This window comes from Eriocheir sinensis, chromosome 54 (genome assembly GCF_024679095.1).
Source record: "Eriocheir sinensis breed Jianghai 21 chromosome 54, ASM2467909v1, whole genome shotgun sequence".
Taxonomy (NCBI): Eukaryota; Metazoa; Arthropoda; class Malacostraca; order Decapoda; family Varunidae; genus Eriocheir; species Eriocheir sinensis.
In genome coordinates this window covers 5580258-5608155 of record NC_066562.1, presented here as the reverse complement: position 1 = coordinate 5608155, position 27898 = coordinate 5580258, and the positions used below count along the sequence as shown (strand labels likewise).

General features: G+C 44.0%; 3 protein-coding genes across 10 annotated transcripts in view; all 3 read left to right on the top strand.

The window, feature by feature from the left end:
• The first annotated feature begins 8023 nt into the window (after nucleotides 1-8023).
• On the top strand, nucleotides 8024-20589 carry LOC126983460 (glutamate-gated chloride channel-like). Its single transcript, XM_050836159.1, has 10 exons — nucleotides 8024-8173; nucleotides 12866-12949; nucleotides 13482-13579; nucleotides 14412-14473; nucleotides 15354-15423; nucleotides 15938-16108; nucleotides 16617-16631; nucleotides 16933-17076; nucleotides 18165-18499; nucleotides 18809-20589. Exons 2-10 carry the CDS (start codon nucleotides 12894-12896, stop codon nucleotides 18983-18985), a joined length of 1128 nt encoding a protein of 375 aa, XP_050692116.1. The 5' UTR covers nucleotides 8024-8173; nucleotides 12866-12893; the 3' UTR covers nucleotides 18986-20589.
• Nucleotides 20590-20730: 141 nt separating this feature from the next.
• Nucleotides 20731-27476, top strand: LOC126983613 (uncharacterized). The gene is made up of 6 exons (XM_050836446.1): nucleotides 20731-21538; nucleotides 22500-22724; nucleotides 23319-23389; nucleotides 23780-23910; nucleotides 24323-24425; nucleotides 24762-27476. Exons 1-6 carry the CDS (start codon nucleotides 21307-21309, stop codon nucleotides 24888-24890), a joined length of 891 nt encoding a protein of 296 aa, XP_050692403.1. The 5' UTR covers nucleotides 20731-21306; the 3' UTR covers nucleotides 24891-27476.
• Nucleotides 27477-27503: 27 nt separating this feature from the next.
• The window catches only part of LOC126983611 (uncharacterized), a 31578-nt gene continuing 31183 nt past the window's right edge, over nucleotides 27504-27898 (top strand). For all 8 annotated transcript variants that reach the window (XM_050836444.1, XM_050836443.1, XM_050836436.1 and 5 more), the window contains exon 1: nucleotides 27504-27649. The gene's annotated coding sequence lies outside the window, so the exon portion shown is untranslated. The remainder of the gene's footprint in view (nucleotides 27650-27898) is intronic.

Here is a 27898-nt window from a genome sequence, read left to right as displayed (position 1 = left end):
GGATAGGGAAGGGTTGGTAATGGGACTGGTGGATAGGGGAAGGATTGGTAATGGGACTGGTGGATAGGGAAGGTTTGGTAATGGGACTGGTGGATAGGGGAAGGGTTGGTAATGGGACCGGTGGATAGGGAAGGATTGGTAATGGGACTGGTGGATAGGGAAGGGTTGGTAATGGGACTGGTGGATAGGGAAGGATTGGTAATGGGACTGGTGGATAGGGAAGGGTTGGTAATGGGACTGGTGGATAGGGAAGGATTGGTAATGGGACTGGTGGATAGGGAAGGGTTGGTAATGGGACTGGTGGATAGGGAAGGTTGGTAGGGACTGGTGGATAGGGAAGGGTTGGTAATGGGACTGGTGGATAGGGAAGGCTGGTAATGGGACTGGTGGATAGGGAAGGGTTGGTAATGGGACTGGTGGATAGGGAAGGGTTGGTAATGGGACTGGTGGATAGGGGAAGGATTGGTAATGGACTGGTGGATAGGGAAGGATTGGTAATGGGACTGGTGGATAGGGAAGGATTGGTAATGGGACTGGTGGATAGGGAAGGTTGGTAATGGGACTGGTGGAAGGGAAGGATTGGTAATGGGACTGGTGGATAGGGAAGGATTGGTAATGGGACTGGTGGATAGGGAAGGGTTGGTAATGGGACTGGTGGATAGGGAAGGATTGGTAATGGGACTGGTGGATAGGGGAAGGGTTGGTAATGGGACTGGTGGAAAGGGGAAGGATTGGTAATGGGACTGGTGGATAGGGAAGGCTTGGTAATGGGACTGGTGGATAGGGGAAGGATTGGTAATGGGACTGGTGGATAGGGGAAGGGTTGGTACTGGGACGGGTGGATAGGGCAAGGATTGGTAATGGGAGTGGTGGATACGGGAAGGATTGGTAATGGGACTGGTGGATAGGGAAGGATTGGTAATGGGACTGGTGGATAGGGAAGGCTGGCAATGGGAGTGGTGGATAGGGGAAGGATTGGTAATGGGACTGGTGGATAGGGGAAGGGTTGGTAATGGGACTGGTGGATAGGGAAGGATTGGTAATGGGACTGGTGGATAGGGGAAGGATTGGTAATGGGACTGGTGGATAGGGAAGGATTGGCAATGGGACTGGTGGATAGGCTGGTAATGGGACTGGTGGATAGGGGAAGGATTGGTAATGGACCGGTGGATAGGGAAGGATTGGTAATGGGACTGGTGGATAGGGGTTTGGTAATGGGACTGGTGGATAGGGAAGGTTGGTAATGGGACTGGTGGATAGGGAAGGATTGGTAATGGGACTGGTGGATAGGGAAGGCTGGTAATGGGACTGGTGGATAGGGAAGGTTGGTAATGGGACTGGTGGATAGGGAAGGGTTGGTAATGGGACTGGTGGATAGGGAAGGGTTGGTAATGGGACCGGTGGATAGGGAAGATTGGTAATGGGACTGGTGGATAGGGGAAGGCTTGGTAATGGGACTGGTGGAAAGGGGAAGGTGTGGTAATGGGACTGGTGGATAGGGGAAGGATTGGTAATGGGACTGGTGGATAGGGGAAGGGTTGGTAATGGGACTGGTGGATAGGGAAGGATTGGTACGGGACTGGTGGATAGGGAAGGGTTGGTAATGGGACTGGTGGATAGGGGAAGGGTTGGTAATGGGACTGGTGGATAGGGGAAGGGTTGGTAATGGGACTGGTGGATAGCGGAAGGGTTGGTAATGGGACTGGTGGATAGGGAAGGTTGGTAATGGGACTGGTGGATAGCGTTAGGTTTGGTAATGGGACTGGTGGATAGGGGAAGGGTTGGTAATGGGACTGGTGGATAGGGGAAGGATTGGTAATGGGACTGGTGGATATGGGAAGGGTTGGTAATGGGACTGGTGGATAGGGGAAGGATTGGTAATGGGACTGGTGGATAGAGGAAGGGTTGGTAATGGGACTAGTGGATAAGGAAGGGTTGGTAATGGGACTGGTGGATAGGGAAGGGTTGGTAATGGGACTGGTGGAGAGGGAAGGCTGGTAATGGGACTGGTGGATAGGGGAAGGGTTGGTAATGGGACTGGTGGATAGGGGAAGGTTTGGTAATGGGACTGGTGGATAGAGGAAGGTTTGGTAATGGGACTGGTGGATAGGGAAAGCATTGGTAATGGGACTGGTGGATAGGGGAAGGTTGGTAATGGGACTGGTGGATAGGGAAGGGTTGGTAATGGGACTGGTGGATAGGGAAGGTTGGTAATGGACTGGTGGATAGGGAAGGGTTGGTAATGGGACTGGTGGATAGGGAAGGTTGGTAATGGGACTGGTGGATAGGGAAGGATTGGTAATGGGACTGGTGGATAGGGAAGGATTGGTAATGGGACTGGTGGATAGGGAAGGATTGGTAATGGGACTGGTGGATAGGGAAGGCTGGTAATGGGACTGGTGGATAGGGAAGGGTTGGTAATGGGACTGGTGGATAGGGGAAGGATTGGTAATGGGACTGGTGGATAAGGGAAGGATTGGTAATGGGACTGGTGGATAGGGAAGGGTTGGTAATGGGACTGGTGGATAGGGAAGGATTGGTAATGGGACTGGTAAATAGGGAAGTATTGGTAATGGGACTGGTGGATAGGGGAAGGGTTGGTAATGGGACTGGTGGATAGGGAAGGTTGGTAATGGGACTGGTGGATAGGGAAGGATTGGTAATGGGACTGGTGGATAGGGAAGGCTTGGTAATGGGACTGGTGGATAGGGAAGGTTGTTAATGGTAGTGGTGAATAGGGAAGGGTTGGTAATGGGACTGGTGGATAGGGGAAGGGTTGGTAATGGGACTGGTGGATAGTGGAAGGCTTGGTCATGGGACTGGTGGATAGGGAAGGGTTGGTAATGGGACTGGTGGATAGGGAAGGATTGGTAAAGGGACTGGTGGATAGGGGAATGGTTGGTAATGGGACTGGTGGATAGGGAAGGGTTGGTAAAGGGACAGGTGGATAGGGAAGGATTGGTAATGGGACTGGTGGATAGGGAAGGATTGGTAATGGGGCAGGTGGATAGGGAAAGGGTTGGTAATGGGACTGGTGGATAGGGGAAGGATTGGTAATGGGACTGGTGGATAGGGGAAGGGTTGGTAATGGGACTGGTGGATAGGGGAAGGATTGGTAATGGGACTGGTGGATAGGGGAAGGATTGGTAATGGGACTGGTGGATAGGGGAAGGGTTGGTAATGGGACAGGTGGATAGGGGAAGGATTGGAAATGGAACTGGTGGATAGGGAAAGGATTGGTAATGGGACTGGTGGATAGGGGAAGGGTTGGTAATGGGACTGGTGGATAGGGGAAGGTATGGTAATGGGACTGGTGGATAGGGGAAGGGTTGGTAATGGGACTGGTGGATAGTGGAAGGATTGGTAATGGGACTGGTGGATAGGGTCAGGGTTGGTAATGGGACTGGTGGAAAGGGAAAGGGTTGGTAATGGGACTGGTGGAAAGGGAAAGGGTTGGTAATGGGACTGGTGGATAGGGGAAGGATTGGTAATGGGACTGGTGGATAGGGGAAGGGTTGGTAATGGGACTGGTGTATAGGGGAAGGATTAGTAATGGGACTGGTGGATAGGAGAAGGGTTGGTAATGGGACTGGTGGATAGGGGAAGGGTTGGTAATTGGACTGGTGGATAGGGGAAGGGTTGGTAATGGGACTGGTGGATATGGGAAGGATTGGTAATGGGACTGGTGGATAGGGGAAGGGTTGGTAATGGGACTGGTGGATAGGGGAAGGATTGGTAATGGGACTGGTGGATACGGGAAGGGTTGGTAATGGGACTGGTGGAGAGGGGAAGGTTTGGTAATGGGACTGGTGGATAGGGGAAGGGTTGGTAATGGGACTGGTGGATAGGGGAAGGATTGGTAATGGGACTGGTTGATAGGGAAAGTTGGTAATGGGACTGGTGGATAGGGAAGGGTTGGTAATGGGACTGGTGGATAGGGAAGGGTTGGTAATGGGACTGGTGGATAGGGAAGGATTGGTAATGGGACTGGTGGATAGGGAAGGATTGGTAATGGGACTGGTGGATAGGGGAAGGATTGGTAATGGGACTGGTGGATAGGGAAGGATTGGTAATGGGACTGGTGGATAGGGAAGGATTGGTAATGGGACTGGTGGATAGGGAAGGTTGGTAATGGGACTGGTGGATAGGGGAAGGATTGGTAATGGGACTGGTGGATAGGGAAGGATTGGTAATGGGACTGGTGGATAGGGAAGGATTGGTAATGGGACTGGTGGATAGGGGAAGGATTGGTAATGGGACTGGTGGATAGGGAAGGGTTGGTAATGGGACTGGTGGATAGGGGAAGGTTGGTAATGGGACTGGTGGATAGGGGAAGGGTTGGTAATGGGACTGGTGGATATGGGAAGGATTGGTAATGGGACTGGTGGATATGGGAAGGATTAGTAATGGGACTGGTGGATAGGGTAGGGTTGGTAATGGGACTGGTGGATAGGGAAGGATTGGGAATGGGACTGGTGGATACGGGAAGGGTTGGTAATGGGACTGGTGGATATGGGAAGGGTTGGTAATGGGACTGGTGGATAGGGGAAGGATTGGTAATGGGACTGGTGGATCGGGAAGGATTAGTAATGGGACTGGTGGATAGGGAAGGATTGGTAATGGGACTGGTGGATAGGGGACGGTTGGTAATGGGACTGGTGGATAGGGAAGGGTTGGTAATGGGACTGGTGGATAGGGAAGGGTTGGTAATGGGACTGGTGGATAGGGGAAGAGTTGGTAATGGGACTGGTGGATAGCGGAAGGGTTGGTAATGGGACTGGTGGATAGGGGAAGGATTGGTAATGGGACTGGTGGATAGGGGAAGGGTTGGTAATGGGACTGGTGGATGAGGGAAGGATTGGTAATGGGACAGGTGGATAGTGGAGGGGTTGGTAATGGGACTGGTGGATAGGGGAAGGGTTGGTAATGGGACTGGTGGATAGGGGAAGGTTTGGTAATGGGACTGGTGGATAGGGGAAGGATTGGTAATGGGACTGGTGGATAGGGAAGGGTTGGTAATGGGACTGATGGATAGGGGAAGGATTGGTAATGGGACTGGTGGATAGGGAAGGTTGGTAATGGGACTGGTGGATAGGGAAGGATTGGTAATGGGACTGGTGGATAGGGAAGGATTGGTAATGGGACTGGTGGATAGGGAAGGTTGGTAATGGGACTGGTGGATAGGGAAAGGTTGGTAATGGGACTGGTGGATAGGGGAAGGATTGGTAATGGGACTGGTGGATAGGGAAGGGTTGGTAATGGGACTGGTGGATAGGGAAGGATTGGTAATGGGACTGGTGGATAGGGAAGGATTGGTAATGGGACTGGTGGATAGGGAAGGCTGGTAATGGGACTGGTGGATAGGGGAAGGATTGGTAATGGGACTGGTGGATAGGGAAGGGTTTGTAATGGGACTGGTGGATAGGGGAAGGATTGGTAATGGGACTGGTGGATAGGGAAGGGTTGGTAATGGGACTGGTGGATAGGGAAGGATTGGTAATGGGACTGGTGGATAGGGATGGTTGGTAATGGGACTGGTGGATAGGGGAGGGTTGGTAATGGGACTGGTGGATAGGAAGGGTTGGTAATGGGACTGGTGGATAGGGGAAGGATTGGTAATGGGACTGGTGGATAGGGAAGAGTTGGTAATGGGACTGGTGGATAGGGAAGGGTTGGTAATGCGACTGGTGGATAGGGAAGGATTGGGAATTGGACATGTTGATAGGGGAAGGATTGGTAAAGGGACTGGTGGAGAGGGGAAGGGTTAGTAATGGGATTGGTGGATAGGAGAAGGGTTCGTAATGGGACTGGTGGATAGGAGAAAGGTTGGTAATGGGACTGGTGGATAGGGGAAGGATTGGTAATGGGACTGGTGGATAGGGGAAGGGTTGGTAATGGGACTGGTGGATAGGGGAAGGGTTGGTAATGGGACTGGTGGATAGGGAAAGGGTTGGTAATGGGACTGGTGGATACGGGAAGGGTTGGTTATTGGACTGGTGGAGAGGGTAAGGTTTGGTAATGGGACTGGTGGATAGGGGAAGTGTTGGTAATGGGACTGGTGGATAGGGGAAGGATTGGTAATGGGACTGGTGGATAGGGGAAGAATTGGTAATGGGACTGGTGGATAGGGGATGAGTTGGTAATGGGACTGGTGGATAGGGCAGAGTTGGTAATGGACTTTCTATAATTTGTAATACATGCTAATGTAATAAGATCATATATATATATATATATATATATATATATATATATATATATATATATATATATATATATATATATATATATATATATATATATATATATATATATATAGATATATATATATATATATATATATATACATATATATATACATATATATATATATATATATATATATATATATATGTATATATATATGTATATATGTATATGTATAGTATATATATATATATATATATATATATATATGTATGTATTTATTTTGTGTTGATACCTCCTGAGCCCATCTGTCAGGCGAGAGCAGTCGATGATATTTGTTATTTTCTGAATGTTGTCGGCGGGCGGCCACACGCCACCAAGCCATCAGAGGTTTCCTTAGGGCACGTTGGTATCTCCTGCGATTCCGTGGGATTCCTGCAAGGATTGTTGGTATATTACCACCTGACCTTTATTCAGGGTCAGAAAGATGTCAGTTGTGTGTGCATATGGGGTGGGGTAGCCTATTCATATTCTTCCCTGTGAACACGAGAATGAAGCAGCAAGGTTGAGTACTTGGCCCATTACTTTTCAACAGGTGTATGGACTGGATATTAAGGATAGTAACTGTTGTGGAGCATATTTTGGCAATGCCAGGGTTACTAACTTTGGTTTGTCCGATGGTGCAGTAATCTTTGCGGAGTCGCTGGAGACATGTAATGCCTCTCGAGGTACTGCATGAGGAGGCGAAGTCTTTGGGATTCCAGGTCTCCTGGGCCAAGACCAAGGTACAGGTATATGGAGGCTTGTTAGATGAAACAGTATAGTCAGCTCATGCATGTGGCGAGGACATTGAGATCTTGAAAAATTTCACACACCTTGGGAACGTAGTTCAGAACAACGGCGGGTCTCGCCAGAAAGTCTTACGGCAGACTGACTTGGCCCACGGTGTTATGGGCTCTCACAGTACGAGTATATGGCGTTGTCGATGCCTGTGTAGAAGGACAAAACCGGATCTTCAAGTCGCTTGTTCTCCCTGTCTTACCCTACGGCTGTGGGACATTAACACCAAATATAGATTTGAAGAGGCGGATTCATGCCTTTGGTAATTAGCGTCTTCGCAGAATCATGGGATATCGCTGGAATGACTGTGTCAAACCGGCGATTACTTCGTGAGACTGATTTGAGGCCTATTACAGTATTACTTCAACGCTAACTCCGGCTATACGGGCATGCGGCACGCTGCCCAGAAACCGACCCTGCTCCGCTCGACCGTGGCGGCAGCCAGACAGAGTACGTATATGTTACTGAGGCAAGTTGGTGACGGGCCTTCACAATGCAGTGTTTTCTTTTAGATTTTTCAGGCTGACGCCAGGCAAGGCAGAGCCTATAAGTGTGTGTGTGTGTGTGTGTGTGTGTGTGTGTGTGTGTGTGTGTGTAGGTGCTGCCTATAGCGCCGGTAGGCTTTCTTGAGGGGTCTCTTGGGCGGCGCCAGCCCGTTAGTGACGCAGGCGAATTTTACTTATTGTGGCTGCCGTGATATGTGACTTGCTTGGCCCATGCTGCCCCCCGGTGCTCCTCTTAACCGCAGTCGTCGGAGTTAGGGCTGTTTGAAGATTTGGGCAGCATGTGGGTAATCTTCCGACACTCGGCGATGGTTGAAAATTATCAGCGTGCATCGGTGGGACTCAAACCTAGGTTCACGGGCTCACCACGCCCGCACGGCCACCGCCGGCCACCGCCTCCCCTGTGTGTGTGTGTGTGTGTGTGTGTGCTACAAATGGCTGCTTTAGTGTTGGGAATATATCCCTTGATGTGTATAAATTGGTATTTGAGAGAGGGGCGAGGGAGGCGTGGCGAGAGTGGTTGAGGCAGATGAGGAAGGGGAGGGGCGAGGCTGCTGCATGACTTACTTTGACTTAGAATAGCCCGGACCCTCCTTAGCTGCAGAAGTGTCGCTCTCCCTCCTCCCTCTCTTCCTCACTCACTCACGGTAAGTCTCTCTCGTGCGCGTATTTTTCGTAGTTTTTGTGGATTTTTTTTATTTGTTTGTTTTGTCACCTGGAAAGAAGAAAAATATGGCTCGTTTAGGAAAGTGACTTGATATGCTAAGTGGTCATTGGTATCTTGTGTGCGTTTAAGAAGGGAAACTCACTGATACTGTAGTTCATTTACGATAACTGGACGGATTAGCCACGCCCCCTTTCGCTCTCTTCCGGCCTCTCGTTCTTTTGGCTTTTGTTTGGAGCAACGTCTAGCGAGATTTTTTTTTTTCCTTGAGATTTTTTTTTGTACCCTTGCTGTAAAAAAAAAAAAAAAAAAAAAACATCGATCATCGTACAACTAAATCTGTATCATATGGAAATACGGAGCCAGCGTGGTGATGTTGACGAACTACTCACACCTCAAATAAAAGATGTTAGGACCGGTAGCAATGGGAACAAGTGAACATTCGGGTTGAGGAAGAGGAAGGAAGGGGAGGAGGTGGGTAGGTGGTCAGCGCGCGGGGGTGGTCAAAGATTTCGCGGCTTAGGTCAGTATTTCACTTTTTACTCTCATATCAGTTATTTCTAAAAGCCAAAAAAGATGTTTCGTTCGTTCTCATAGGTGTTTTTTCACGTTCATAGCACAGAATCCTTGCCAAACTACCACCAGGGTCAGAAAACTACCCCTGGAAAGGTCAACGTCTCCTGCGAAAGCCTTGTCAAATGTATGCAATAGGGACGAAATGTTTAATAATATGACCCCTTTTACACACATATACATTCGGTAAGGCTTTCATAGCGGTTGTGGTAGTATATCCATGGGTAGTTTTATGAGCTTAGTGATAGTTTGACAAGACATCTGCACCAGCTTGCTAACGTTGATGATAAAATAAATAAATAGAGAAATAGATGCCATATATTATAATTCGTGCCGGAAAAAGGTGCATGGTATTTATTTATTTTTTTACGTCTTGGCCTATTGCGCCGGTAGGGTTCTTCCCAGTGGGGCCTGATGGTCGGCCCAAGGCTTCTTCCCGGTGGGGCCTGATGGTCGGCCTAGCCCGTTCTGGCGCAGGCCAGTGTTTATAGTGGCGCCATCTTGCATTGGCTCATGCTGCCCTCCCGGAGCTCATCTTTAATCCTAGAATCTAGAGTCCGGGTTGCTAGGTGGTCTTCTGGACAGCATGTGGGTAGTTTTAAGCCACTCGGCGGCGGCTGAAAAATCCCAGCTTGGTGGCACCGGGCGAGGATTGAACTCGCGTCCTCCTGAACGCGGCGCCGTCACTCTGTCGACTCAGCCACCGCCACCGTCACCGTGGTAGTTATAGTAGAAATAGTAGTAGTAGTAGCTGTTTTTCTTTTTGTTTTCGGTTTCTTAATTGCCATAGTAGTAACAGAACACACATGAGAACCCAACTTATAATCTCTGTTGTGGCCTTGAAATAGTTGTGAGGGCCGAAAGCATCTGGGAGTACGGCCCGGCTATGACTCGCCGCACCAGCTGGCACTTAACAATCATGAGCAAGTGGCGGAAGATTAGCCTCGCTCAAAAGGGAAATGACTAGCCTTTTGAAGCCTCCTTATAGCCTAGTATATGCGTTAGTTGAGGGAAAGAAGTGGTGTTGGGCAGCCTTCAGCGTGACTAGACCCCCCGTGTTAGCCGAGAATGAAATGAATGGATGGAATGATTTTTTTTTTTTTTACGTCGCGGCCTGTTGCGCTGTAAGGCTTTTTCACTCGTGGCGCAGGGGAGTGTTTATAGTGGCGCCATCTTGTTTTGGCTCATACTGCCCCCCCCCCGGAGCTCATCTTTGGAGAGGTAATGTAGAGTCCGGGTTAACAGGTGGTCTTCAGGGCAGCATGTGGGTAGTCTTGGGCCACTCGGCGGTGGCTGAAAAAATCCTAGCAGTGTGGCAGCCAGGATTCGAACCCGCTTCCCTCCTGGATCTCCCGGACGCGGCGCCGGCACGCTAACCACTCAGCCACCGCCTCCCCATAATGAAAATAATTGAATGAATGAAAATTAAATGAATGAATGGAATGAAAGGGAAATGAATGAATGGAATGAAAATTAAATTAATGAATGGAATGAAAATGAAATGAGTGAATAGAATGAAATTGAAATGAATGAATGGGATGAAAATAAAATTAATGAATAGAATGAAAATGAAATGAATGAATGGAATGAAAATGAATGAATGAATGGAATGAAAATGAAATGAATGAATGGAATGAAAATGAAATGAATGAATGGAATGAAAATGAAATGAATGAATGGAATGAAAATGAAATAAATGAATGGAATGAAAATGAAATAAATGAATGGAATGAAAATGAATGAATGAATGGAATGAAAATGAATGAATGAATGGAATGAAAATGAAATGAATGAATGGAATGAAAATGAAATGAATGAATGGAATGAAAATGAAATGAATGAATGGAATGAAAATGAATGAATGGAATGAAAATGAAATAAATGAATGGAATGAAAATGAATGAATGAATGGAATGAAAATGAATGAATGAATGGAATGAAAATGAAATGAATGAATGGAATGAAAATGAATGAATGAATGGAATGAAAATGAAATGAATGAATGGAATGAAAATGAAATGAATGAATGGAATGAAAATGAATGAATGAATGGAATGAAAATGAAATGAATGAATGGAATGAAAATGAAATGAATGAATGGAATGAAAATGAAATAAATGAATGGAATGAAAATGAAATGAATGAATGGAATGAAAATGAAATGAATGAATGGAATGAAAATGAATGAATGGAATGAAAATGAAATGAATGAATGGAATGAAAATGAAATGAATGAATGGAATGAAAATGAAATGAATGAATGGAATGAAAATGAATGAATGGAATGAAAATGAAATGAATGAATGGAATGAAAATGAAATGAATGAATGGAATGAAAATGAATGAATGGAATGAAAATGAAATGAATGAATGGAATGAAAATGAAATAAATGAATGGAATGAAAATGAAATGAATGAATGGAATGAAAATGAAATGAATGAATGGAATGAAAATGAAATAAATGAATGGAATGAAAATGAAATAAATGAATGGAATGAAAATGAAATGAATGAATGGAATGAAAATGAAATAAATGAATGGAATGAAAATGAATGAATGGAATGAAAATGAATGAATGGAATGAAAATGAAATGAATGTAATGAAAATGAAATGAATGAATGGAATGAAAATGAAATGAATGAATGGAATGAAAATGAAATAAATGAATGGAATGAAAATGAAATGAATGGAATGAAAATGAAATGAATGTAATGAAAATGAAATGAATGAATGGAATGAAAATGAAATAAATGAATGGAATGAAAATGAAATGAATGAATGGAATGAAAATGAAATGAATGAAAGGGAAATGAATGAATTTGAATGAAAGGGAAATGAATGAATGTAGTGAAAATAAAATGTGAATGGAGTGAAAATGAAATGAGATAATAAATGAAAATGAATGAAAGCTTGCATTAAAAGTGTGTGTTATGTAGACCTGTGGCAACGAAATTCTAATGCAATCTTCAACTACAGTTCATGAAAAGTACGATACGAGTCTCTTTTGTTTTTTCGTATGTAAGTTATGTTATAGAGAAGTGTTGCTATTATCCGCGCACGTATATTTTTTACTTTGTGCTTATAACATTTGTATAGTAAAACGATGATTCAGAAATATATTACAATGAAAAGACACGGATAGCCTAGTCCCTACGCTCTCTCTCTCTCTCTCTCTCTCTCTCTCTCTCTCTCTCTCTCTCTCTCTCTCTCTCTCTCTCTCTCTCTCTCTTCCTCCTCTCTCCCTTCTCCCTTTCCTCCCTTTCCCTTTCCTCCCTTTCCCTTCGTTCCCCTTCCCCTTCCTCCTCCCTTCCCTTCCCCTTCCCTCACCCAACCCTTCTCCTGTTTCTTCCTAATCGTCATTCATATCTAGCTTGTTGTCAACGGGCCATTCGTGTTGCCAGCTTGTTAACGCTGATGATAAAATAAATAGAAAGATAGATACCATATATTGTAATTCGGGCCGGAAAAAGTGTATGGTAGGCTAGTAGCAGTGGTAGTAATAGTAGTAGTTGTAGTAGTAGTAGTAGTAGTAACAGTAGTCTTAATTTCCGTATTAGTAACAGTGGTAGCATAGCCTTGTTTCTGAGTAGTAGTAGTAGTAGTAGTAGTAGTAGTAGTAATAATAATAGTGGTAGTAATAGGATCAATGGTTGTAGTGGTAGTAATAGTAATGGGGCAGCATATGGGTAATCTTCCTCCACTAAACGATGGTAGGGAATTGTTAACTAGCAGCAGTGGGATTCGAACCTATGTCCTCCAGCTCAACACGCCCGCAGGCTGACCACTCTGCCACCACCTCCCCAAGAAGAGAGTGAGAAATAAAATAAAAGGAGGGGGATAAGGAAGTATGGGTGAGAAGTGAGGATAGGGGCTCTGTGATGACTGGCCGGAGTTTGTATGGTTGGGTTAAAAGTGAGGATTGTGACCACCCGCATATATCTATAGAAAGACTGACTGGTTGAAATATGAAAAGAAATGACTCTCTCTCTCTCTCTCTCTCTCTCTCTCTCTCTCTCTCTCTCTCTCTCTCTCTCTCTCTCTCTCTCTGTACTCTTTTTCTTTGTTTATTAATTCATTCGTTCGTTTGCTTGTCTCTGCAGGTGAGGTCACGTGACAGGACAGACCAAGATGGCGGCTGGTGGCTTCCTTTTGACCATCCTACTGCTGCTGGTGGCCTCCGAAGGGTAAGCTAACTCTCTCTCTCTCTCTCTCGTATTAATTTTTGTTTATTCATTTATTTTGTTTGTCTTTTCGTTTGACTGCAATTTGGTTTCTTAGCATTACAAAATTCACTTCTTTTCTCTCACTCCTTTTCTCCCTCCCTTCTACATTCTCTCCCTTCTATTATTCTATCTTTCTCTCCCTCTCTTCTTTCTCCTCCAACCAGATTATATACGTCTTCATAATATATATTCATCAATTTCTGCCAAAAAACTATCTTACACACACACACACACACACACACACACACACACACACACACACACACACACACACACACACACACACACATAAACAACGGTATTCAAGCAAATCCGTCATCTTACACTCGCTTGCTACCTATTCAGTACAAGTGGAAAATTAACCTTAATGAAGATGTAAGATTCTCGTATTTAGGAATCATTATCATACATACAGGAAAGCTCACCCGTATCTCCTTTACCAATTACCTATTTTACAATCACCTTCCCCTTCCTCTTCCTTTCCCTTGGCCAGACTCGAGGCTACACCAGCGGAAGCCCGAGCGACAAAGGCGGTTGCGCTGAAACTCCAGGGGGATGACTACCACAAAATGATTCGACCCCCAGGAACAGGTATGAAGGGGAGGGGTGGGAATGGAATGGAGCGAAGGGAAGACTATTATATAAGGGCCGTATTTCTAAACATTTCGTCGCCCAAGAACACATATTTGACAAGGCTTTCATAGGAGTTTGGGACATGTTCAGGAGTAGTTTCATGACCCTGGTGGTAGTCTGACCCTTCTTCTATACCGTGAATCTAAAGAAACACTTATTAGAACCCGATTGATCCCCTCTTTGACCTTTAGAAATAGTTGATATGAGAAGCGAGTGTGTCTTATAATAGCAGCCTATGTGAAGGGAAGAGGGAGAGGGAGGTAAATGGAAGAGGAGGAAGCATGGGAAAGAGGGGATTGTAGGAATTAAAGGAAAGGGGATTGCAGGTTGAGGGATGACTGAGAGATATGAATAGATAGATAGAAGCTGATAGATAGATAGTTTGGCCATTCTTCTAAACACCTTTTTTATAGGAGCAGTGATTAGCGGCCTTTTTTTCTCATTATTATTATTATTATTATTTTTTTTTTTGCTCTTAAACTGCTTCCTTTACTGGAGAGAGAGAGAGAGAGAGAGAGAGAGAGAGAGAGAGAGAGAGAGAGAGAGAGAGAGAGAGAGAGAGAGAGAGAGAGAGAGAGAGAGAGAGAGAGAGAGAGAGAGAGAGAGAGAGAGATGGGAGGAATAGGACAGTAAAAAAAGGTACGAAACAGAATAAAGCTTGAATTGGAGTGGTGGGCGTGGCTTGCGTGTGGACTAGCCAATCACATACACGCACTGGGTTACGGGGCGGGGCCTATCTGCCAAGTTATCGTGTGGAGAGTGTACTAAATAGTTTCCCCCTCTCATGCAGGACCCACCATCGTCGCCCTTCAACTCTACATCCGGGACATGAGCATCGATGACGTAAACATGGTAAGTGTCACGTAACCTTCATATCGTCCTAACTATGGGTGTCACGTGGTCTTGATCGTCTTTTGTTTTTGTGATGTCATATATTATCTTCGATCCCTCAATTCAGTAATACCTATGAGTTGATTAGAAGGTGAGGCTCCGTGGGTTCCTTGGGGTCTTGACTACCGAATGGCGATCAGGTACTAGTGTGCTTTCTGTGTCTCTGGATGAACCTCAACCCATTAGGAGGAATAAGATGCGAGTGTCATCATTGTTGAAGCTTATTGGCTGAGGGAAATCCGTAGAAATAAGAAACAAACGATAGGTCTTTCTTAGGACACATTAATGCGAAAGAACGCGAAACCCGAGCTCAGTCACATTTGTCCGCGAATTCGCATATACCGAATTCGCATATCAGGAGAGGCTTGTGTGGTTTAAGTGTGTTGGTTGTGTGGTCACGGTTAGTTTGTTTGTTTTAATTATACGTAATGTTTTATCGTATGAATGTATTTATGTTAACCTTTTTTTTTTTTTCTTCCTCTTCTTCTTTTTCTTATAATTCTTCTTCCTTTTGTTGTTGTTGTTGTTGTTGTTGTTGTTGTTCTTGTTCTTGTTGTTCTTGTTGTTGTTCTTCTTCTTCCTTTTGTTCTTCTTCTTGTACTTTTTGTTCTTCTTCTTGTTCTTCTTCTTCTTGATCTTATTATTATAATTATTATTATTATAATTCTTCTTCCTTTTGTTCTTCTTCTTGTTCTTCTTGTCCTTGTTCTTCTTCTTCGTGTTCTTCTTCTTCTTCATCTTATTATTATTATTATTATTATTATTATTATTATTATTATTATTATTATTATTATTATTATTATTATTATTATCATTATTATTATGTTTGCATTCTCCACAGAAAGCCAACTTTGACATCACCTTCAGAATGCTGTGGAACGATTCACGGCTCGCCTACAAGGGTATGCCAGGTAACTTGATGATGTTTTAGTATATTATTGTTATTACTGACCCAGCATTGACCTTGACCGAATTATTTAGTGGTCTGACAAGTGGCGAGTCTCCTTTAATCTTGACTATATATTTTCTCCGTCTGTCCGTTCATTCATCTCTTTTTCATTCATGCCTCTCCCGCCCTTCTCCTTCTTTTCTCTCTTATTCCTTTTCTCATTCATTCACTTCACACGCCGTTCTTGTAGCTTCTCATGGTTTTATAGATGGTTATAGATGGTCATTCATGCCTCTCCCGCCCTTCTCCTTCTTCTCTCTTCTCTCTTATTCCTTTTCTCATTCACTCACTTGACACGTCGTTCTTGTAGGTTGTAGGTACGAGAGTTTGAGGCAGAAAAATTATATATACGATATGTGGTTAATACGATAATTTGGCAACGCTGCCCTATGATCATTCCTGTTCCATCGTCACTACCGCCTCTCCTCCTCATCATTATCATCATCATCCACTTTTTTCCGTCCTCCTCCTCCCAGGTCTGGCGGGGGTCAACTACGTGTCGCTGTTGGACCCGTCGCCGCTGTGGCTCCCCGACGCCTTCTTCAAGAACGCTAAGGTGACGCAGTACTCCTCCATCCGCCCGGAACAGTACCTCAGAGTGTTCCCCGACGGTCGTATTATCTTCAGCACCAGGTGGGGTTATTGTTGTTGTTGTTTTGATTGATTGATAGTTGATGGTTTATTATTGCAGATTTACCGCAAAGGAGAAGGGAGGAATCTGCCATATATATCCCAACCCCCAGGCAGTATGTAGTGTGATTGTACAACTATTAAGACGCCTGTAGGTAGCGCAATGAAACTAAAAAGGTATACAATGTTAGGGAACGAGTACTAGTATATTAAAAAAATAAAAAATAAACAGTAGCATTGATTTCTTCTTCTTCTTCTTCTTCTTCTTCTTCTTCTTCTTCTTCTTCTTCTTCTTCTTCTTCTGCTTCTTCTTCTTTGTTTTGTTTCTGTGTTGTTGTGGTTGGGATGAGAACTGTGGTAATGATAATAGCCTACTTTGTTTCTCTCTCTCTCTCTCTCTCTCTCTCTCTCTCTCTCTCTCTCTCTCTCTCTCTCTCTCTCTCTCTCTCTCTCTCTCTCTCTCTCTCTCTCTCTCTCTCTCTCTCTCTCTCTCTCTCTCTCTCACGACACGCATTGTGTATGTTTGTGACATTGCCGACTGTAAGTACTGATAGAGAGAGAGAGAGAGAGAGAGAGAGAGAGAGAGAGAGAGAGAGAGAGAGAGAGAGAGAGAGAGAGAGAGAGAGAGAGTAAGCTAATGTACCCTCACGAGACAAAATGGAACAATAATTATCCTGCTGAAAGTTTTACACGACTTTTACATCATGAACAAGACAAATACCCTTGAAAACCCAAATAATCTTCTCCGTGGCCTTGAGAAGTAGTCGTTTTTATAATATGGACCTTATTTATTTATTCATTTATTTATTTTACCTTCTCTTTCGCCTTCTTCCTTTCACAGACGGCTACACAACGAAGGACGTCAAGTTGGTGTTGTCGGGAGAGGATGAGTCTCAGGCCGTCTCCGTCGGGGCAGAAGTTAGCCCCGAGGGATTCACGTTCGCGGGCATCTCCTCCGACACCTATACCTCCTCCACGGCCACGGGTGAGAGAGAGAGAGAGAGAGAGAGAGAGAGAGAGAGAGAGAGAGAGAGAGAGAGAGAGAGAGAGAGAGAGAGAGAGAGAGAGAGAGAGAGAGAGAGAGAGAGAGAGAGAGAGAAAATGATCTCGTTCCCTGTAAATTTAAATAGATCACAGTAGCAAAAAATAACGTACAGTATCAGTAAAAATATATATAAAGAGAGAGAGAGAGAGAGAGAGAGAGAGAGAGAGAGAGAGAGAGAGAGAGAGAGAGAGAGAGAGAGAGAGAGAGAGAGAGAGAGAGAGAGAGAGAGAGAGAGAGAGAGAGAGAGAGAGAGAGAGAGAGAGAGAGAGAGAGAGAGATCTCGTTCCCTGTAAATTTAAATAGATCACAGTAGCAAAAAATAACGTACAGTATCAGTAAAAATATATATAAAAGAGAGAGAGAGAGAGAGAGAGAGAGAGAGAGAGAGAGAGAGAGAGAGAGAGAGAGAGAGAGAGAGAGAGAGAGAGAGAGAGAGAGAGAGAGAGAGAGAGAGAGAGAGAGAGAGAGAGAGAGAGTATTTTGGTTTGCCATGTCACTATATCTGTCTTTATTATTACCAGCATTAAAAGTCATCGAGTATTAGTAGTATCCTCTAAAATATTACCATAATGAAATAGTAGTGTAGTCTACGCACCAAGTCTACGGATTTGGCAAGCGCGATTTCACTACCTGCGATTAGAAAATATAAATGTCAACCAACGGTGCCAGATTGTCGTACTCAGCCACCTATGTTTGCCGATTTCCGACCCAAAAACTTCCTCCACGACCCCAATAACTGCCTTCATATATAGTTATCCTTAAAATGGTTAATTATTGGTGTTTTTAGCAATAGTTATGGCTCAGAAACAGGAGAATACGAGGCTCTGAGTACGATAATCTGGCAACGATGATGTCAACAATATTTTTTTCTCTAAATGCTTGCGTGCAGCGATGTCTAGTTCTTACGTCACACGAAGGCTCTCGAATCTCAGCGGTCAGAGTTATGGCTAGTTAGTTTGTATAAATCACTTGTTATCATTTGGTATTTTCCTTCCCTTCTCTCATTTCATCTTTTTTTTCCCCTACAGGCGAGTACAGCAATGTGCGAATATCCGTAATGATTCGCAGGTATTTCGGCAACTACCTCTTGGAGCGGTACATTCCTACTTTAAACCTAATCATAGTGGCGTGGTTCAGCTTCCTCATCCCCGCTAAACAGTTCCTGGCCCGCATCCTGCTCACCCTCATACCCCTCATCTTTACAATGTTCACTAATATGCAGTTCAAGATGACTTTGGCCTCCGTCCCGTATGCCACCGCAATGGACGCGTTCAGTGGAGTCTCCCTGATAGTGCTCTTCTTGACCCTCCTGTACGTTATTGTCTGCGAAGTATACGAGAACAAGAAGAACGAAGGAGAGGAGGTATGTCTGTTTGTGTATTTGTTTTATTTCCTTTTTATTTTGTTTGTTTGTTTCTTTTGTTGTGTATTTATCATGCATGTGTACTTACCTAATTGTTCTAACCCACTTGTAATGTTACTGAATTTAGTCAAGCTGATAGTGTTCCAGCTTTTCTATTTTCGTCTATTTTTTTCAGATTATTTAAAATTGCCAATGTTTATTGCGCACACAACTTCATGTAATATAACCATTGATTTAGGAAAGTTGATTTTTCCCATCGTCTTCTTTAATATTTTCTTATATATTTGTATAATTTTGTTTCTCTCGCAGAAGGCCAGCGTCGAGGACGGGGAGGTCACGAAGGGCGGGGAGGCGGAGGGCGGGTTGGTGCGGCGCCTGGCCCTTCGCGCCCGCCAGCGAGCCAACTACCTCTCCCGCGTGTTGCTGGTCAGCGGTTACTCCTTCTTCCTGTTTGTGTACTTCGTGGCCTTCTGCGCCACTGGCTAGTCAGGACACACACACACACACACACTTATTCTTACATATCTAATTGCTTGCCTCTAATTACATGGTTATTCTTTTTACACACACTCACACACACACACACACACACTACGTATAGCATCCCGTCTATCTGGTCGCCGGTTCAATCCCTGGCGTTGAGAGTATATTCCCCTTTTCCGGACTAGATCGATATATCATGTGTTCGATAATGGTAAGTGCCTGGCACCGCTGTGATCCTATCATGAGTTGTATTTCCCCTCTGCTCGGAGGTGAGAGAGCACACAAAAATTGATCTTGATGGAAGGGAGGCCTGTGTAATTACCCGCCCGATGTGGAAAGCCCATGAAAAATAACACTTAGCGAAGGGGAGATGGGTCGTCTCTTAAGCCAAGAGGTTATAAGCGTGGCTGTCCGTCTGGCTGGCCGCGAGTTCAATCCCCGGCGTCGGAAATTTATAGGCCTATTTACTCCTTTCGGGCCGGGATCAATTCATCACGTTTCTTGTTTCCTAGTGATTAGAATTAACACGCCTCCAATTAGACTGATTTTACTGTCGACTTCAGTTCGACTACAACCTCTTATTATCCTTTCTGTCATGAATATATATATGTAATTGTTCTTGATTTTGTTTTCCATGAATCTAAGACAGCACAAGTAATCACGAACGAATATTTAAGAAGGGGGCGGGGGCAAAACTTTTTTTATATATAGTTGGCTCGCGGGAACTGTAACATTGCTAGGTTAACAGTAGGCTACGTATTGTTGATGTATTGTGTAGTGCTAGAGCCTGACCTGGATGTATTGTTTTAATTACGACAACCAATATTTCTTTGTGTTGTGTGTGTGTTGTTGTTGTTGACTCGGGTTTGCCTGCTACGAGGAGGTGGCAAACAAGGATAGCCTACCCTGCCCCCACTGCTGGCAAGCCACCCGGAAACCTCTGCTGCACTACATCCTGGAGTGCCCCCTCACCACCCCACAGCTCCACCCGGACGACGACACGGCTCCCCAGACAGCAGCAGAGCGAGTGACCCTCACCCAAGATTCCACCCTGGCAGAGGTGGTGGCAAAATACCCACCTCCTCGATAAACTCCGAAAACTGACGACATCCTCTGACGGGCTCACCAGCCCGTGCCCTCCTCTTGGAGGACAAATCAACAACAACAACGTTAATTGTTGTTGACCTCTAATGTAGAATGTGTACTACACCTGTCCTCGTGTATAGCCAGTGTTACGGAGATATATGTGTTGCCTGGGAGCAGACATTATATAAATAAGTATTGTGTTTCCCTTCTCAGTGAACAACCGTGAAGTTAAACATGTATACTGAAAAAAAAAGTCTAGGCTATGTAACAATCTTCAACTGTAACAAGCTGAATATACAATCATACGACCTTGTAACTCATCAGTACACAGCAAAACCAACAAATATAAAGAAAACTCATAAGTACTCCAAAACAACAAAGAAATAGGCATAAAAACAGCTTAAAACAGCATGAATAACCCTTTATGCAACAGAATCTTCGCTTGCCATGTCCGATTATGTTACTGAGGACTTCGCATTGCCTTTTGTAGCATGGAAGCTTGAATAAACACACCCTACGACCTTATAACTCATCAATACAGATCAAAACACCAACAGATATAAAGAAAACTCATAAGTACTCCAAAAACAGCAAAGAAATAGGCATAAAAACAGCTTAAAACAGCATGAATAACCTTTTATGCAATAGAATCTTCACTTGCCATGTCCGATTAAGTTACTGAGGACTTAGCATTGCCGTTTTGTAACAAGCTGAATAAACACATCCTACGACACTAACACTAACTAGAATGAAGAAAACGCCTAAGGATCTCAAAATGATAAAGAAATGGGCATAAAAACACTTAAAACAGATTGAATAACCCTTTATGCAACAAAATTTTCACTTGCCATGTCCGAATACGTTACCGAGAACTTCGCATCGGCTTTTTTTTAATATATAACTCAATAATCACATTCTACAACCTTACAAGTTATCAACACATATTAATCCATCAACCAGAATAAATAAAACTCCTAAGGATTTCGGAATAATAAAGAAAATGCCATAAAACAAAACGACGTCAGGAGCCAAAACTTATTTTTTGGTTCGATTATGTTACTGACGACTTCGCATTGCCTTTTTTGTAGCATGGAAGCTGAATAAACACATTCTACGACTAAAAAGTCATCAGTACATATTAAAGCATCAATCAGAATAAATAAAACCCCTAAGAAGCTCGGAATAATAAAGAAAATGTCAAAAACTAACACGACGTCAGGACCCAGGGATTCGGACTAATGTTTTGGTTCCTTTGGCGCCCACGAGCAAACCTTCCACGCGGGCTTTTAGTGACCTTAACAAACACCATTATGGCCCCTAAACGAGGAGCTGGCGGCCTTAAAACACCCTCGGGCACGCCAAAACCCTCCAAGAAAGCCAAGAAGAGCGAAGACACCTCCAAGAAGGGCGCCAAGAAGAGTGATGTGAGCGCCAAGCCAAGCAGTGCTGTGTCAAAATCCACGAAGAAAGGTAACAGGGTGGAGGGTTGAGATTTCCTTTATGCAGTCTCACCTGGTTAACTCACCTGGTTGTTACCCCATGTGCACAAGTTAGGCAGTCTGTAGGGGTTTGTATATAACTAAGTATAAGACATTAAGTAAAAAAGACTGAATTGTGTACCTTGGACAGATCACTTTATATTGATGGGTGTATTAATTATTGTTTAGACTACTAGGTGTATGCTGTGATTAATAAGAGTACTGAGGTTAGAATTTAATCAAACTTGTAAAAAATGGGACCAAGGGATACATGTAGGGCAGATTTGAAACTAGGTAAAGAATCCAGTGCGTCATGGATCCATATTTCATTTCCTACTTAACTAATGACTTGTCTGTTTTCATTTATATCTTTACTATTAAAAAATGATACTTCAAACCTCCTTGAAGATCTATACCAACTGAGGACTAGGAAAAAAGGGTGAGAGTGAGCCGGGGGACTATATGGAGATGAAGCTTCGGGAGTCCTTCTATCTGCTAATCTTCAAATCTCACTGAAAATCATTACCAGGAGGAGGAACATCAAAAATGGGTGATAGCAAGGTTGGGAAGTTTGTTGAAGTGAAGTGTGGGGAGTCCTACCTTTTAACCTTCAAGGCTCACTGAAAATTATTACCAGGTGGAGGAATGTCATAATAGGTGATAGCAAAGTGGGGGAAGTTTGTTGAAGTGAAGAGTGGAGAGTCCTACCTTCTAACTTCCAAGCCTCGCTGAAAATCATTTCCAGGAGGAGGAACGTCAAAGGAGGGTGATGGCAAGGTTGGGAAGTTTGTTGAAGTGAAGTATGGGGAGTCCTACCTTCTAACCTTCAAGCCTCACTCAAAATCATTACCAGGAGGAAGAATGTCAAAATAGGCTATAACAAAGAGGGGGACTGTGAAATGTGGGGAGCCCTTCTACCTACTAACCTTCAGACCTCTGAAAATCATTACCAGGAGGAGGAACGTCAAAGAAGGGTGAGAGTGAGGTTGGGGAGTTTATTGAAGTGAAGTGTGGGGAGTCCTTCTACCTCACCGCACCGCCACCCACCCGCAATGGCCAAGGACAGCTGGTGTTCCAAGACGCCCCCTCCTTCCGCCCCAACCTGACCCCAGAGCAGGTGTTACAGATGGGCAGCTTTGGGGGCACCTACTTCAGGCCCATTAAGTCCAGCGTCACAGGTGAGAGAGAGAGAGAGAGAGAGAGAGAGAGAGAGAGAGAGAGAGAGAGAGGGAGAGGTCTAGCTTAACCTGGTTGCAGCAACGGGCCAAATTTGTGGCTTTACCATGTAGCAGCAACAGGCCAAATTTTTGCCATGATATAAACCCCCCAAAACAGATGATGCATAAACTGATCACAAATGCGTTGATATATATTATGAAATGGTTTGCATGAGTGATGATTTTTTCTCATTTTTCTTGCTTAGAGGGATCTTTAAAAAACATGATCCCCGCAGCTATCGGGTTAACTATTTATTTTGTTATAATATTAAGTCAAGCTGGTTGTGTCATGTATTTCATCATGTTATAGAATTCCTTGATAGACAATTTCACCTGTGTAGTTATTCAAGAGTGAGTGGTGTAAGCGTAAATGGAATGAGTGTTGATATAAGGTGAGAAAGTGTGAGTTTGCAGATATAAGATGAAAATTTAAGTCTTTAGATAGATAGATAGTAAAGAAAAGTGAATGTTTGTAGGTATAAGGTGAATAAGAGTGACAGTATGTGTGCTATGGAAGGGACAGGTGTGCAGGTATTAATTGAGTGTCTTCCCCAGGTGAATCTCACAACCAGGCATGGAAGGAGCTGCCTGCTGAGTGGCTGGAGGGGCTGGACATCAAGAAGCAGGTTAGGATACATTGAATTCTCTACCCTGTGTCATTACGTTACAATATTTGACTGATGAAATATAATATGCTTTGATAAATTGTGATGAATATACTATTACTACTACTACTACTACTACTACTGCCACTATTACTACTTGTCTACACTTCTACTTCTTATACTTAAACTTCTACACTTTTCACTTTCAATACTTCTTCTTTACTTCTTTACTACTTCTATTACTACACTTCTATGCTTCTTCTTCTTATATACTCAGTCCTTGAGTTACTATTAATTAATTTATGACTGACACTAGTTTTCATATGTTCTGATAAATTTCAATAAATATACTAATGCTACTACTACTACTACTACCACTACTACTACTACTACTTCTTGTTCTTGCTACAGGTTGCTTCATCCATATACGATACAGAAGTCAACAAGTACAAAGTGAAATGCGGAGGATCGCTGGAGATGTGGGAGCAGAGTGGCTGGATACTCAAACAGGACCCCTATGGCTGGTTCATGTGGTACTGCAGGTGTGTGTGTGTGTGTGTGTGTGTGTGTGTGTGTGTGTGTGTGTCCTTATATAATGTCTTATATAATGTTAAATCTCTTCCTTTACTTCCTGTTTCTTTTTTTTGTTTGTTTGTTTTTTGTTTTTACATATTGCACAAAGCACAGATAATTCTGGCAGAGAGAGAGAGAGAGAGAGAGAGAGAGAGAGAGAGAGAGAGATACACACACACACACACACCATTCATCTCTGTCACTCTGTACCACTCACTCTGTTCTTTCTCTTATAGGAACGGCAATTACCAGGCTTATTCATTCTCCTTTATTTTTGCCCTTGCACTTTTTCCTTTACTATAAAAAAGAAAAAGAAAGAAAAGGAAAGAAATCCCTATCTATCCCTAACTCCCAACTTAACCCTCGTCCCTTCACTTCTAGATATTATCGTGGCCGGAGAACTGACGATGATGAGAGGCAGATCGGCCGGTGGGATCGCTGCACTGGGCTCAAGGGCAGATGGCGGAACAACCTAATTACCAAGGTGTGTGTTCTTACCTCACCTGCTTGTTTTTGTTTGTCTGTGTTCAATGAAGAATGAGTCAAGGTATTCATGTGGTACCTTTTGGATTATTTTTTGTGTTGTGTGTTTGTTAGTTTGTGTATTATTATTATTATTTTTATTATTGTCATCCCTGTTTTTGCCGCTCTCTCATCCCTTCTCTGTCTGTGTTTCCTTTCTCGTATCTCTCTCACTCTCTCATGTTATTTTTCCATATTTCTCTATTCAAACACTCCCTCACTGATGTCTTTCTCTCTTCTGTCCCTCTTCTGTCCCTTTTCAACTCCAGTATAACACCCATCACCATCATTCCCACAGGTGTTCCGGGCTGGGGCGAGCTACGACGCAGCGGTGGTGTCCCCGGTGGTGCGGCAGACCCTTCAGCACTGGGGCTATGAACTGACCAAGCATGACTATGACCTGGGGGTGAAGAGGATAAAGAAATGAAGATGTGGTCTGAGGTAGGGAGGAGCAAGATGTGTGAGTAGTAGAAAAAAGGGGATTAAAAGAGAGCAGAAAGGTTTTGAATGCAGTGAGTGAGAATTTAGGTTAAGGCAGGGATGAATGAGATGAGTGAGAAAGGAGAGTCAACCCAGTAGCTGCAGGGATCGTGTTTCTTAAAGGCCCCTCTAAGCGAGAAAAATTAGAAAAAATCATCACTCACGCAAGCCATTTCATAATATTTATCAACACATTTGTGATCAGTTTATGCATCATCTGTTTTGGGGGGTTTATATCATGGCAAAAATTTGGCCTGTTGCTGGTACACGGTAAAGCCACAAATTTGGCCCGTCACTGGTATATGGTAAAGCCACAAATTTGGCCCATCACTGGTACATGGTAAAGCCACAAATTTGGCCCCTCACTGTTACACGGTAAAGCCACAAATTTGGCCCGTCACTGGTACATGGTAAAGCCACAAATTTGGCCCATCACTGGTACACGGTAAAGCCACAAATTTGTCCTGTCACTGTTACACGGTAAAGCCACAAATTTGTCCCGTCACTGGTACACGGTAGAGCCACAAATTTGGCCCGTCGCTGGTACATGGTAAAGCCACAAATTTGGCCCGTCACTGGTACACGATAAAGCCACAAATTTGGGCCGTCGCTGCTACTGGGTTAAGAGTGAGCAGAAAGGTTTTGAATGCAGTGGGTGAGGGTGTAAGTGAATGTAGAGAAGAGTGAGAAAGGGGAGTGAAGAATGAAAAAGATGAAGAGGGAGGATGTTAGGTGAGGTTGGCAAGGAGGAGGAATGGGTGGAATGAGGAAGCTGCATAAAGAGTGAAGTAAAAATGGCAAATATGTGAAGATAATGAGTTTAAGGGAAGAGGATGTAGAGGTAAGACTTTAGGGAGAGTTAGGGAAAGGTAAAAAGGGAAGGAAGGGGAAGTTAGATAAGAAGGAGAGACGGGAAGGAAAGGGAAGTTATGGAAGGAAAGGAGAGTTAGGGAAAAAGATAAAAGGAAGAAAAGGAAAGAAAGAAGTTAAAGAAAAAAGGGAAAATTATGGAAAAAGAAAGAAGTTAGGGAAAGTTGGGTAAGAAGGAAAGGGAAGTTAGGGAAAGAAGGAAAAAGGAAAGAAAGAAGTTAGGGAAAGAAGGGAAAATTATTGAAAAAGAAAGGAAGGGAAAGAGAAGTTAGGAACGACAGAGAGGAAAGGGAAGTTAGGAAGAGAAGGAAAAAGGAAAGAAAAGTTAGGGAAAAAGAAAGGAAAGGAAAGAAAGAAGTTAGGGGAAATTAGGGAGTTAGGGAAAATTATTATTCTAGGAGACAAAACACTTCTAGAGGGAGGGTTGTGGGCACTATAACCTGCCTGGTGTAATTTAAGGTATTTTATGGAGTATTATTATTATTTTTATTTATTTATTTATTTATTTATTTATTTATTTATTTATTTTTGCACAATTTTAAAAAGTGGCTGATCCCAGAGAGAGAGAGAGAGAGTGTGTGTGTGTGTGTGTGTGTGTGTGTGTGTGTGTGTGTTTTGTATGGAGATTAAGAGAAATAAAGTTGTTTGAGAAAGATCTGACGTATTAAAACTCGACATTGTGTATTGCATATCAGTTTTATTGCTGCAGAGAGAGAGAGAGAGAGAGAGGTGGGGGCTATGTTTGCTATCCTAACCTCCATACAAAAATAATAAAATATCTCCTGAAATATAAGGTGATGTGTGAGCTTGTCATTGATTATAAGCTAAGAACTGATTGAGGGACAGCGTGAGCGATTGGTCAGTATTGGTACCGGTACCGAGCAGTCTCGTACCGGTACCGAGCAGTCTGGTACCGGTAATGTTCGTCGCGAAATAGCTCGTTGAGAGAGGTTCAACTTGCTTACTGTTTCTATATTTCACTCACTGCTATCGTTTACGTGTCATGTTTCGGTTCCATTACATGGCAAAAGCATCAGAGCAACACTTTAAACCCAGAGATGGCTTTATAACAAACGAGCAGGGCAGATTTTTAAAAAAAATTACCCCACGTTGAATTTCACTAAGTTCTCGCTAGTTTGGTGTGTTGGTCTGGTGTGTTGTATCCTTGCCGGAAATACCAACCATCACAAAGATTAAAAGTGGACAAACTACAACAAAACCAGGGAAATTAATAGCTTTTCCTGCTGATGCGTTCCCCAGGGCGACTTATTTCTGCTGGGAGGTATTTCTCGCAGCACCGGTACCAGTGTTGCCATCATGGAGGTAGAATTGGTGGAGTCGACATCAGCCCAATTAATAAGTGAATCCGCCTGAGCTTCATTTTTACGGCCAGGTGTCAGGTGTTGTCCCTCTTAATGGGCTCGGCCAGGCTCGCTCACCCCCATCTTTTGGCCGTAAATTTGACAGTTCGTAGGCTTCACCTCAATGAATGGAACAAAACTAAAAGACACAACAACGCCAATCAACAATCAAGAATAAGTGAGATTTATTATAAGTCATAAGTGGAAGCCGTTACAAAGGCAATCCCACGCCAACTACTGGACTGGGATTATTAGCGGGCCGTGTCGACTCCACCAATTGTTCCTCCATGGTTGGCACCCCTAGCAGACGACGCCATTGATGTCAACAGAGGAGTGCGTGGCCATGGCGGAGAGCAAGGAGGACCGCCTTTGCCGCCGCCTGCCGTAGCTGCCACCCTGCACAGGTCACCGCGGAGCACCCACCACCGGCCACACACTCTAAGCAGCCAGTGTTCGCACCCCGCCCGTGAGATTGGTGGGTGTGACGGTGATGGGAAGGTTACGGGTGATGGGGAGGCGAAGGGTGACAGGGGGAAGGGGTGATGGGTGACAGGGAAGGGGTGAAGGGTGACAGGGGGAAGGGTTAATGGGTGATGAGTGACGGAGAAGCGGTGATGGGTGACAGGGGGCATTGGTGATGGGTGACTGGGGGAAGGGTTGATGGGTGATGAGTGATGGAGAAATGGTGATGGGTGACAGGGGGCATTGGTGATGGGTGACAGGG

Bases quoted from the DNA above. Each gene is read 5' to 3' on its own strand.
- LOC126983460 (XM_050836159.1), top strand. From the start codon at position 12,894: ATGGCGGCTGGTGGCTTCCTTTTGACCATCCTACTGCTGCTGGTGGCC. The intron at 13,580-14,411 runs GTATGAAGGGGA...CCTCTCATGCAG, and splicing joins GATTCGACCCCCAGGAACAG to GACCCACCATCGTCGCCCTT. The intron at 14,474-15,353 runs GTAAGTGTCACG...CATTCTCCACAG, and splicing joins GCATCGATGACGTAAACATG to AAAGCCAACTTTGACATCAC.
- LOC126983613 (XM_050836446.1), top strand. From the start codon at position 21,307: ATGTTTTGGTTCCTTTGGCGCCCACGAGCAAACCTTCCACGCGGGCTT. The intron at 22,725-23,318 runs GTGAGAGAGAGA...TGTCTTCCCCAG, and splicing joins CATTAAGTCCAGCGTCACAG to GTGAATCTCACAACCAGGCA. The intron at 24,426-24,761 runs GTGTGTGTTCTT...TCATTCCCACAG, and splicing joins GGAACAACCTAATTACCAAG to GTGTTCCGGGCTGGGGCGAG.